Below are 13232 nucleotides of genomic sequence, written 5' to 3'. Positions count from 1 at the left end.
GATTTTGAGTCAAATAAAAATGAAAACAGAAAAAAACAGGTTAAATGAAAGATGATTTTTTTTTTTGTGCACATTTTTTAAACTTTATTATAAAACACAAACATGATAAAAGTATTTGTTTGCAAATGTTGAAACATGCTTTATTCAGCTATGATTAAACTCCCACAATCTTCATAAAGTAATACTGTGACTGCTCAGTGACTGCATTCATATCCAGAGAGGTGAACTTTATTTTTAAAACAGATTTGGTCAAATTAATTGAAAAGCTCTTAATTCTGGAGCAACATTTATTCCACAACTGTTTTAAAGAATTTCTTATCCACAGGAGCTGAAGTGTGTTACAGGAGTTTCAGTGAGCAGAACTGAAATCAAACAGTCCTGCTCTGTCATTATATCAGTCCATGTTATATTCCCGTCTTCTCAAGATCACAAGCAACCAGTAATGTCTGATGACGAATGTAGCTCGTCTCCTACTGAAGAGGTTGTTTCAGTTCGAAAATTCCGGTTCCACCTTTGACGACCTTTCCGACCACAAGACAGGCTGAGGGTGACGCCAGCTGGTCAAGAGAGCCTGAAAAATGAAGGAGAAAAAAAAAGCCATGAGAGAAGACAAAGATAAGGAGGAGAGTGGCTCCAGGATTCACAATAACTTTAACATGCTGCTAAATCTTCAAATTTAACCTTAAAAAGGATAAGTTCAGAATGACTCTCTCTGCTTCATTTTGTCAGATATCTTTTCTCCACTCTCAGCTATGCAGAAAATATCTTTATAATAAATATTGCTTTGCATACTGTTTTTAATGTTATATGAGGCATTTCAATCATCCTCATTTTCCATTTCTCACCCAACATTGTGGCCTGCTTGAGAAACTTGTAGCTGGTCTCAAAGGTCATCTGCTGCAGAGGGGAGGAGTTGGACTGAATGGCGTGCCGGTTTAATGGCTTGTAGACGCCTTCAAAACACATGTAGTCTGCGACCAGGGACAAATGTCTGGGGTCCACTTCGATACCTACAGACAGAGACACAAACAAGGAAGACATTGAGTAATCTTGACAGGCTTGTGGTGTCATCTGGGTGTTTTTTTTTTAACTGGGTGCGTGTGATTGGTGGATTTACCATAGACAGCGAAGACATCTTTGATCTCCTTCTCGATGACCTTCAGAGCCACTTCTATCCCGTAGGTCCTCGCCATGGCATGGACCTCGTTGGAGTACAATCTGTTGATGTCCAAGATCTGAAAGAAAACAAATAGTTGAAGTATATGTGGCTAATACAACGCAGCAGAAGTAATGGACCTTTGTCAACAGTCAAACAGCGTCACAGGTCTGACGGGGTTTGACTGTTGACAAAGGTCCATTACTTCTCCTTTGTAATGGACCTTTGTCCATTTTGTCTGCCACAAGTTTAGGACCTTTCTAATATCACCAATTACAACTACAAAAGGTAATGGCAACATCAGATTAATTTCTCACTGACAGAAAAAAAGACGCATTCAAAGTCCCAATTTAAAGTATTTAAAAATGTGCGTGCAAATCCTGAAAGCTCTAACTTGCAAAAACATGAATAGGCAACGTTTTGCACACTGCCAGTGAGACAGGAAGTGCATGACTTTCCCATGACGCTGTCTTATAAAATACATCTGCAAAGTTTGCATTTACAATTTAAAGTACAAACTTAAGAACACGTGCTGTGTTGAGATGTAGAGATCAATACAGCCTTTGCAAAATATGACGGGATTGGATTTCTCTTGGGGTGGAACCTGAGGTTGCAAATCAGATTTCCGAAGGGGAGGGGCATACCCATCCCTGACCACGCCTTTGGACACGCCCCTGCAAACAATCGTGTCATAAAATCTATGAAGCGCTTTTTGAATGTTTTTTTCGTTCAGTTTCTTTGTTCTGCCACAAGTTTAGTACCACCTCAGGTCCAAACTGCACAACTCAATAAAACGGACTGGTTGTCAGAAATGTGGGTCATGAAGGAGATGGTGGTGGCTCCTGAGGATGAACCAGTTAAGAACCACTGCATTAAACCACACCGTGTAATCAGTCCAACATGTCTGTTTAACTTCCACTTCATTATTGTTAAACCATACTGAAGATGCATGATGACTTTTGTTCGTTTATATTTTCAGTCTGAAGAAAAACGACGAAATGTTTTGACATGTCAGATATAAAACGCATACACAATGTGTGACTCTTTGTCATGAAATGGTAAACAGATGGCTGTATTAAAGTAATGAGGTGTAGTTTCCAGTCTCAGTTGTCCTTTATGCTGCACTTGACGACTTCTCCTGATTTTGTGCGTGTAGCTGCTTTAAAGTAATAAAGGGCTGTATCTGTTTGGCTGTTAAGATTACATTAAAGAGTGTCATGAGTTTTCCTGAACTGCACCATTACTTAAATGTTTTGAATTTTTGGACTGCTATGGAAAAGTTTTCCTTGACCCTTGGACCATGTTGCAGTCTTGTGTTCAGAAGCGTGAACCAGAAAACCAAGACGTCAGGCCAACGTACATCACTGTGTCTGAACAATTCGTGCATGTTGATGCCCTCCGTGTTGAGAACCGTCTCTTTCTCGCCCGTCTTCCTTGTGACTTCGCTCAGGAGGCAGCGCGTCAGGCCTTTGGTCTCCATAATGACCGCGTTCTGGGCCAGCGCCGACAGGACCGAGGTCAGGTCAAAGTGCACCTTGCTCACCGGCAAGACCAGGTCCACCTATGAACACAGAGATGAAGGCTCAATGAATTCAACTGGAAAAAAAAAATGCAAAGACACACAGAGCAGTAAATGAGTTACAGTGCAATTATAGTAAAATAATAAAGTGTCAAGATGCAAGTACAAAGGTCAAACACAAAAGAAGGTGTAAGTAGTGATCGGACCAAAGATGTGAACAGACGTAAACAGAACTACAGTACAGTAAATAGGAAATAAATAAAAATAGAAAAAAAAAAGTAGGCAGATACTAAATAAAGTGTTTATGGTGCATGGCAGATTATAGAACATAGACTAAATATATACTAGAGCTGTATAATAAAGATGAGTGAAGGTCTTAAAGGGTTAAACAACCTCACAAGAACTCCAACACTTTAAAGAGTCCAAAACTGCAATCTGAGCAGTTTAAAAGGCCCAGTCACATTTAATGACTTGGTATGAGATCTTATTATCTGTGGCCCACAGATATTATTCACACATTGAACTCCAGCTAAAGACATCAGCAGGGAGCCTGAGCTACAGTCTGAAGTTGAAGCAGGAGAAGGAAAGAGACGAGATTTGGAATAACAGAAGGAATCCTGCTGTCTCCTGACCTCCTCGCACCACCTCCCGCCCCTCGTCTCATCAGATCCTCTAATCTTGGCCTTCTCTCCATCCCCCGCTCCAATTCTAAAACAAAAGGTGATCGTGCCTTTGCTGTTTTAGCCCCCGCTCTCTCCAGTCAACTCCCACAACCCGTAAGATCTGCTGAATCTCTGGACATTTTCAAGAAGCGTCTAAAAACTCGCCTGTACGGACAATCCCTCCATGTGCTGCCTTTATACGCGTGTGTTTGTACGCACTGTTTTCCTCTTATTAGTTTCACCTTGTTCGTCTTCGTGATCCGTTTAGGTTCCATTTCTTTCACTGTCAGAATTGTTTGACTGTTTCCGTATATAAAGCACCTTGTAACCAAGTGTTATAAAAGTGCTGTATAAATAAAGACTTACTTACTTCATACAAAGCTGAACATAGATCATTCAGAAGAGAAAACTTCTGTGCACTGGTCTGACTCAGTGCTGGGACTCAATCAATCAATCTTTATTTGTATAGTCAATTCATAACAAATGTCATCTCGAGACACTTTACAAAACCAAGTAGAGGACCTGACTGTTTGTCTGTTAACATTAACAAAAGAGCAGGTAAACAGCTATGTTACAAGAGCCGTGCTTAATCCAAGAAAAAAACCTCCCCTTTAACAGGCAGACCCGGGCTCATATCACGATTATTGAACATGATTACATGTATTTGTCTAACTCGGCGTTAATGAAGCGTGACGGTGCACTGAGTCAGACACTCCCGCGCTGGCTCTGCTGATCGCTCGTGTCACGCCCTACACCTGAAGGCGGCACAGACCCCCATCACGCAGGCCTAACCATCACACCTTGAACAGCAGGCTGTTCTGCACTCCAGTTAGGAGAGGAGAGCTTGGAGAATTGTTATCAATTAGAAACTTTAAAAAAAAAAAAAGACGCGCGCATCTCTCAGCGAGTCGCTGCACCCAGAATGAGCTGACATAAACACTTCATGGTCCGGTGAAAGGGCTTGATAATCAGGTTCTTTGTTATGAGGAAGAACCCTGTTTGTGGTTTTATCGGTTTCATGAGGTGAGCTCTCAGGAAGCAGCTCCACTTGTTAGTGGATCAGTCCTACTTGTCTGTAATAGAATATTTTTGATCCTTTTTTGTCTCATCAGAAATCTCAACATGAAAGCTCAAAGGAGCTGAAAGCTGTGTAATCTGCAGGAGGTAACTCTCACCTCACACCAGAGTTCATGCTGGATGTCGTAGCAGTATCTCTCTATCGCCGGGCTGGACTGCAGCACAGCGTTCACTCTCATCTGATTCAAGCTCTCCTCTGCCTCTCCTTCCGCTCTCTTTGCTCGTTTCTTCTTCCTCCTCGTCGCTACCCCTCCTGCGGGCTGAGACTCCTCAGCGGGCTTCTCTTCCTCCTTCTCCTCCTCCTTCTCCTGCTCGTCCTCCTCCTGATCGTCTTTGTCCTCGCCTTCATCACCTGCGCCCTCCTCCTCCTCCTCACTGTCATAGTCGACCTGCAGCAGGAAAGCAGAGGCCGATATCAGTCGATGTGCATCTGTGAAGCTGTTCCATCCTTGACATGTTAGGAGTCTTGTCATAACGGATACAGAGCGAGAGAAAACTTCTGTTCTTGAATTCAAGCACTAACATACTGCACTGTCTCGCTTTATGCTGACATTCATGCAATCGCACTACTCCATTAACACTGACCAAGCAGCGGGAACAACAAAGGGTTAAGTGACATCAGACATGTAGGTCCAGGAGCTGGGGATCAAACCTCAAACAGCCCCCACATGGGTGAGATCAGTGTTTCTCTGTCATGCCCCCCCCGCCCTCGGGGACAGACATTTTTTTAACGCGCTCCTCAGGGTTCAGCGGTTAAAGTCTTCATACCTCCTCTTCCTGTTTGTCTTTTCTCTTGGCGTCGGTCGCATCAGCATCTCCCTCATTCCCCTGGTCATCCACGATCTCTTTGTCCTCTCCCCCTTCTGCGTCGTCCAACTAGAGAATGTCACCACGATAAAGACAGTTCAGGGTTTTTTACGGTGGAAAATAAAACTTTGACCAAGATGAGCAACGACTCTGACACCAAGTGACCCTGTCAGGGACTCGACACTGACGTGAGGTGAAATAAACAAAAACAAACAACAGACCCCTGCTGTGTCAGCTGTCGCATCACCATCCTGGTCCTTATCTCTGAAGGTGGCCTTCCTCGTTTCCACGGCGATGGAAGCCAGCTTGGCACTACGCTTCTTGATAGCCTCAAGGAGGAGACGGAAAAAACTACAAAAGAAACAAAATAACGGTCATATATTTTACTGGACTCTGGCCTAAAAAAAGGGAAGCAGCACACGTGTACGTGCACACACACGCACGCACCTGGTTTCCATGTAGCGCAGGATTTGTTGTGGTGACAGCAGCTTATCTTCACTGTAACGCTCAGAAGGCAGGAAGTGGAAAGTGACTTTAAATTTCCGTGATTTAAAATGATTCTCAATCTGCAGAGTCTCGACTACATCCACCTTCTGCAGCACCTGCGAACAAATCAGACAAAGTCAAACATTAATGAAGAAGGAGAAGCTCAAACCAGCACGGTGGAGACAAGTACGAGCATGCGAACACAAGGAATGAAACATCCGACAGAAAAGGTGAAAGACAGGAGCAGAATCATAAAAAAAGATCTTTACCTCAGACAGACAGACTCTGGTCAGCTGCTTACGGAGCGTTTTGGCCCTCTTCAAAGCTTTCTTGTTGTTCAGCACTGGAACGCTCATCATGGGAGTTTTAATGTTGGAGCTGGCCACCATCAGGATCTCTCTCAATCTGCAGCACAAACAAACCAAGAGAGTGAGAGATGGAGAAAAAGAAGGGAGGATGTCACGTCTGTTCACTGGTTCAGCTCGCCTGCTTGTGTTTGTGTGTAGTACATTTTTATCCCCTGTGGCGATGTCAGAGCACCACGGGGCCCATGAACTACAGCCTCACTGTGGCAGCCATTTTGGCCAGTGGCATCCATTGAGGAGGAAGCACTGAATTTGACAAGGCTGCAGTTTGTTTCTAAACATTCATCTACTGTGCACTGTGTACTAGTCCTCATGTCGCTGCACCTCTGTCACCATCTTAACTGCTGCTTAAAGCTGTATTTGATCATGTCTATAAACCCCTCTATTCCAGCCCTGCTCAGAACAGGCTGTTTCTGTGTCTGTAGCTTTAAATATGTAAATGAGCTGTGTCTGACCACGCCCCCTCTCTGGAAGAGGATGTGGCTCGGGCTTTCTCGCTCCATGTCTTATTGTTTACGGTGAGAAGGCAGGCTCAGAGGGCAAACACCTAGCTGTGGGAGTGTCACCCACCTGGGGGAGGGGTTACTGCCCTTTGTGATGTCATGAAGGTAAAATCTCCAAACGGCCTGTTTGAGCACACATTTTGTGAAGTTTGTAGACATGCAGCCCCCATGTTTTAATCATTGACAGCATGAAAAGGTTCTGAAGCTTTTAAGAGATGTAGTGTAAAAATGTGTCTGTGTGTTCTCATTTGAACTTAGAAGACTCCGATGTTCGTGTGTCATTTGGCGCCTGTTTCTCTGTATGGCCTTGTCTGCATCTCCCACATGTACACTCCTACACTTCCTTTTTTCTGAGATGTGATCCGAGTCTGTGATGAGATTGAGATTAACCACATTACAGACTAAGCAGAAGGTGTCGCAACAAGGGCGAGCCGAGAACAATGACAACCTGTTACTCATGTATACTGTATGTAACATACCTACACTCTGTGAATGTGTATATATGTTCTGCAACCAAGATCTTTGATGCATTCATGACTGATGTCGCTTCTGTGGCTGATTGCCTCGATACAAAGAACTTTTACAAAATGCACAAAGACCAACGGCTTAACTTGACAAACAGAAAAGAAAAGATCCAGAGAGTGCAGATTTTCCATTCTTTTTTTCATTTTCAAGACACTTAACCCTTTGTCGCTCCTGCTGCTTCGTTAGTGTATGAATGGAGTCGTGTAATAACATAATTGAGACAGAGAGAGCATGGTCTGTCTCCATTAAAAACTATATTTAGGATTTTTTATTTTATGCTTTTATTGGAGAGACAGGGCAGCGGATCAAGTCAGAAATCACAGAGAGAGACAGAGGCGGGAAAAAACCAACGAGCAGAAATCAAACATGGCTGTCCGTTTGGAGGACTAAAACCTCTGAATGTGGTCCACGAAAACTGACCAGTAGTACAGCATTACCAACAGTCGCACATACACTACCGTTCAAAAGTTTGGGGTCACCCAGACAATTTTGTGTTTTCCATGAAAAGTCACACTTTTTTTTTTATCAAACGAGTGGCAAAATGAATAGAAAATATAGTCAAGACATTGACAATTTTAGAAATAATGATTATTATTTGAAATAATAATTTTCTCCCTCAAACTTTGCTTTTAGACGCGCTGGTGGTGCAGCGGTAGCACGCACGCGGCCCATGTGTCGAGGCTCAGTCCTCGCGCGCGCGCGGCCCATGTATCGAGGCTCAGTCCTCCTTTTCAGTTGTTCTGCGTCTCAATGTTCTTCTGTGTGATCCAAACATCTCAAACTTAGATTCGTCTGTCCATAACACTTCTTTCAGATCTTCCTCTATCCAATGTCTGTGTGTTTTTGTCCATATTAATCATTTCCTTTCATTGGCCAGTCTCAGATATGGCTTTGTCTTTGCCACTCTGCCCTGAAGGTCAGCATCCCGGAGTCGCCTTTTCACTGTAAATATTGACACTGGCGTTTTACGGGTACTATAATGAAGCTGCCAATTCAGGACCTGTGAGGTGTCTATTTCTCAGAATAGAGACTCTTATGTACCTGTCTTCTTGCTCAGTAGTGCAGTTGGGCCTCCCCCTTCTCTTTCTACTCTGGTTAGAGTCTGTTTTTCTCTGCAGATTTCTCACATGGAAACGCCTTCATTTCTAAGAACAAGAATAGACTGTCGAGTTTCACATCAAAGTTCTCTTTTTCTGGCTATTTTGAGAGTTCAGTCGAACCCACAAATGTGACGCTCCAGATACTCAACTAGCTCAAAGGAAGGTCAGTTTTATAGCTTCTCTAACCAGCTAAACTGTTTTCAGCTGTGCTAACATGATTGCACAAGGGTTTTCTAATAATCCATTAGCCCTTTAGTGCACTTAGCAAACACAATGCAGACTACATTAGATCACCAGAGTGATGGTTGCTGGAAATGGGCCTCTATACATCTATGTAGATATTTCATTAAAAACCAGACATTTGCAGCTAGAATAGTCATTTACCACATTAACAATGTATAGAGTGTATTTCTGATCAGTTTAATGTTATCTCCATTGAAAAAAAAAGAGCTTTTCTTTAAAAAAAAAAAAAAAACATTTCTCAGTGACCCCAAACTTTTGAACGGTAGTATATATTTTGGCACAGTTTCAATCCTGTGATGTTGCCACTGAGGCTGTGAAAATGAGACGGTGTGCAATAGTACTTGTTACTTAAAAAGAGGAAATAACACAAAACTAAATATAGAGCTGATCAAACATCTGAGCGGAGTAAAGCACAATCAGCCTTAAAAATAAACGTGAAAATGAAACATTGAGAAAAGAGTCTAAAAGCTGTCTGGTAGTTTTGGTTCATACGCCCATGTGTTTGTGCATGTATACTGAGGAAGCTGTGTGGTGACATTACCGAGGTATTCCCAGAGTGACGTTCATCTCTCCTCTGCCAGCAAAGTGGAAGGTGTTGAGGGTCATCTGTGTGGAGGGCTCGCCGATGGACTGAGCTGCCAGCAGACCCACCGCTTCCCCGGGATCACACAGCGATCGCTGCCACTTGTAGTACAGCAGCTGACGGAGGCTGAGCGCACACAGACACACAAACAAGAGAGAAGCATTTATTTAAGACTTTGGTTGATGTTTGTGAACGCACAGATGTTGTAATGCGCTTTAGATCCCGACTGCAATCAATACATGAAATGGTGTGAAATAAGAATGCGTGTGGCATCTTTGGCTCACTGTCCCATTTCAACAACATGAAATTGAACAAAACCGGTTTTCCCAGTTCATGGTGACATTCATGAGCTGCCCCTCTCTCTCTCTCACAGACCTGAGTGCATTCATGTGTTCCAGGTGTCTTTAGTACTTTCTGTTTTGATAATTAACACTTACCCCTGATTTGTTCTTGGATTTCTTTGTTGTTATAGAAATGATTTTTGCTGTGATCTCAGTGGTTTGACGACACTGATTGAAACATCATAAAAACCACGCAGGGCTCAGCATGGGCAGTGGGCACTCTGCTATACAGCACAATACCCAACAAACTATTTATTGTATTTTTAGTGTTTTGAATAGTGTGATTTCTGCCTGTACAGCACTTTGGTCAACCAAAGTTGTTTTAAATGTGCTAAAGAAATAAACTTTGATTGATTGATTGAACAAATAGATGTTTTTTGGGCCTTTTTCCCCTCTTTGGATCGGACAACTGAAGAGAGACAGGGACTGTTTGGAGGAGAGAGGAAGTGATGACCTGCAGCAAAGGGCCGACGTTTCACACCTTACTGGCACCTGAAATTAAACTTTTCCTACAGTAACTCGTGTTTGATCGGATCAAACAAACCAGCATCCTCTCACACTGTGTGCTTCAGTGAGCCGCGGCTGTCCAAAGGTGTTTTTAAACTGGTTCATTTTGAAGAGGGACAAGCATGACGAGTTTAGACTTTAAATCGTTAACGTCCCGATCCGACACGGACCAATTGGGAAAATGAGCTCAGAGCATTTGATAGTGTTAATACTGAGGTGTGTTGAAGGTGAACACATTTACCAGATGAACAACAGAGGTAGCTTCAACCTTCAGAGATAAGACATCCCTTTTTATACACCTAAGTGTCATACAGGTACATCTAATCTGTTGTTGTACCTTTTGTCTTCCACATTGAATCAACCTTGCGTTCGGTACCTGTTGGCATCCAGGCTGTCTTGTCTCGCTCCGTCTCTGTTCTGCATGTATTTGTCTGTGATGTTGTGAAAGTTTTCAGACACCGATCCGAAGCTGATGTCCGGCCTCAACACGCCCAGAGAGGGCTCGGGGCAGCGCGAGGTCTTCCTGCTGTACTTGGACCTGCTGGATTCATCCAGAGAGTTCCACTGCTGTACGAGCTGTATGAAGGTCAGGGTTTTTGATTCATGTAAGATTCGGCATGTTCACTTGAAAAACGCTCAGGTCTTATGTGCATGTGAACTGTTTGGTGCAGGAGGGATACCTGCTGTGTGATCACATTTCTGCCGCCAACATCTGGCTCTGCTGTCGGCTGGGTCTGTTTCACTTTGGCCAACTTCTTCTGTGAAAACAGCAGGAACGCTCCTGAAACCAAACAAAGAGACAAAGACCCATAAAGACTGCAGCGGCAGACATTCACGTGCACGACGTACGACTACAGCAGACAACACAGAGTGGGCAGCTGTGATTTAAGATCATTTAACTACCTCTCCGTGGACACGCCGTCTCTCTCTTTGCTTTCCAGCGCTGGATGGCTTCAAAGTGCTGACTGGCAGTCTGAGGATCCAAACGAGCCAAAACACTGTCCAGGCCCTGTGACCTGTTGATGACCTAACAGGAAGTAAAGAAAGACAGGACTGTTAAAGGGGACATATTGCAAAAAAAATACTTTTACTGTGTTTCTGAACATTTTCTTGGGTGTCTATCGACTCACAAAATTTGAAATAAATCCATCCAGTCGTTTGTTTGTGGTCTGCTTAAGTCTTACCACACAGAGAAAAATGCTCCATTTCAAATGTTCTCAGTTTGTGACATCACAAGTTGGATTCTAGTTAAAAAAAAATCATAATAAAAAAAAATAATAATTTCCCTCCCCTCTCCTGGTATCTCCTCCCATGGACTCCTCCTCCAGCCTAAAGATAAACTTTGTTGCAGGTCTGCCATTTTCATTGTCTATAAAGAGGAGTGATGTCTACTGGGAAAACTCAGGCGGGGTCATTGCATTTAAAGAGACACACACCAAAACAGAGTGTTCTGAGGGAGCTGGTTTCTACAGGGTCACAAACCTCCTCTGCTGCTTGATTCATGTTATATTTGATCCAACGCACAGCACAGATGTTTCATTTAGAGCACAGGAGACTGTTTGAAAAGGTGGGAAAAGGGTATAATATGTCCCCTTTAAAGGAAGACGTGGTGTTTTAAATAGACATCAACACTGAAGACAGCAGAGACTCTGGGTGTGCACAACGACACATTGTCCCTTTTATGCGTCACAGAGTTGATTTGCTCAGTGGCATTTTGGCATTACAAAGAAACTCAGTGCCACTATCGTGCTCGTGCTTCTCGGTCCGCTGCCATGTCAATATGAGCAGACTGACCTCATGTTTCTGAAACCTGATATCAGTCCCAATGATCGCCTCAGAGATACATCATGTCACTTAAACATGCTGCTGGCATTCAGATAGTCGTAAAAAAATGTAATCAGTGTCTTCATCTTCAAGTGCCAATGTGGGATCATGAGTTATCTGTTGGAGTTAGAACAGCTGGACTTCTCTAAAACGTCAGCATCTGAAACATTTGTGTTCACGTCTCAGCAGCTGCAGGATGTCACGTCTGTTCACTGGTTCAGCTCGCCTGCTTGTGTTTGTGTGTAGTACATTTTTATCCCCTGTGGCGATGTCAGAGCACCACGGGGCCCATGAACTACAGCCTCACTGTGGCAGCCATTTTGGCCAGTGGCATCCACTGAGAAGGAAGCACTGAATTTGACAAGGCTGCACTTTGTTTCTAAACATTCATCTACTGTGCACTGTGTACTAGTCCTCATGTCGCTGCTCCTCTGTCACCATCTTAACTGCTGCTTAAAGCTGTATTTGATCATGTCTATAAACTCCTCTATTCCAGCCCTGCTCAGAACAGGCTGTTTCTGTGTCTGTAGCTTTAAATATGCAAATGAGTTGTGTCTGACCACGCCCCCTCTCTCTGGAAGAGGATGTGGCTCGGGCTTTCTCGCTCCATGTCTTATTGTTTATGGTGAGAAGGCAGGCTCAGAGGGCAAACACCTAGCTGTGGGAGAGTCATCCACCTGGGGGAGGGGTTACTGCCCTTTGTGATGTCATGAAGGGAAAATCTCCAAACGGCCTGTTTGAGCTCACATTTTGTGAAGTTTGTAGACATGCAGCCCCCATGTTTTAATCATTGACAGCATGAAAAGGTTCTGAAGCTTTTAAGAGATGTAGTGTAAAAATGTGTCTGTGTGTTCTCATTTGAACTTAGAAGACTCAGATGTTCGTGTGTCATTTGGCGCCTGTTTCTCTGTATGGCCTTGTCTGCATCTCCCACATGTACACTCCAACACTTCCTTTTTTCTGAGATGTGATCTGAGTCTGTGATGAGATTGAGATTAACCACATTACAGACTAAGCAGAAGGTGTCGCAACAAGGGCGAGCCGAGAACAATGACAACCTGTTACAACCTCATCTACTGTGCACTAGTCCTCATGTCGCTGCATCTCTGTCACCATCTTAACTGCTGCTTAAAGCCGTACTTTGCTTTAGACAAAAGAACTTACCCAGGAGCGAGTACAGAGTCATTTAAATATAAATTCAAAAACTTTATTCAAAGTGTTTTTAACTTGAAAGTCAAAGGAGAGTTTGTGTGTCAAGTCACAGGAACGATTTACTCAGGACCTCATAAGGTAACCTCATCACACACCAGGGCTGGCACACCTTAATCTTGATTTAATAAACAAATGAAACATGGCTCCTTTCCCGCATGTCTCTCCCCACTCTGTCTCTGAATGATTTCCGCCTCTGTTCACTTTCCTCCCTCTATAATAAAGGCAAAAAAATGCCACCCCAAAAAAAAGTAGTTGATGTAGAATAATTACACTCCTTTAGCTTCTTTTGGATTCTCGCTATTGTCAAGTTTTAGTCTGTCAC

General features: G+C 43.4%; 1 protein-coding gene across 1 annotated transcript in view; it reads right to left on the bottom strand.

Moving 5' to 3' along the window:
* Window positions 1-212: 212 nt before the first annotated feature.
* The window catches only part of polr1a (RNA polymerase I subunit A), a 28964-nt gene continuing 15944 nt past the window's right edge, over window positions 213-13232 (bottom strand). The window contains exons 25-37 of the mRNA XM_079352165.1: window positions 10778-10901; window positions 10555-10655; window positions 10251-10450; window positions 8985-9152; window positions 5977-6112; window positions 5669-5823; window positions 5443-5572; window positions 5183-5290; window positions 4513-4803; window positions 2517-2717; window positions 1118-1235; window positions 846-1010; window positions 213-571 (exon numbers count right to left, since the gene is read on the bottom strand). Of these exons, the coding sequence (XP_079208291.1) occupies window positions 471-571; window positions 846-1010; window positions 1118-1235; window positions 2517-2717; window positions 4513-4803; window positions 5183-5290; window positions 5443-5572; window positions 5669-5823; window positions 5977-6112; window positions 8985-9152; window positions 10251-10450; window positions 10555-10655; window positions 10778-10901 (1998 nt within the window). The 3' untranslated portion in view covers window positions 213-470. The remainder of the gene's footprint in view (window positions 572-845; window positions 1011-1117; window positions 1236-2516; window positions 2718-4512; window positions 4804-5182; window positions 5291-5442; window positions 5573-5668; window positions 5824-5976; window positions 6113-8984; window positions 9153-10250; window positions 10451-10554; window positions 10656-10777; window positions 10902-13232) is intronic.

The sequence above is a fragment of the Symphodus melops genome (assembly GCF_947650265.1).
Source record: "Symphodus melops genome assembly, chromosome: 9".
Classification (NCBI taxonomy): Eukaryota; Metazoa; Chordata; class Actinopteri; order Labriformes; family Labridae; genus Symphodus; species Symphodus melops.
This window is presented reverse-complemented; position numbering and strand designations above follow the sequence as displayed.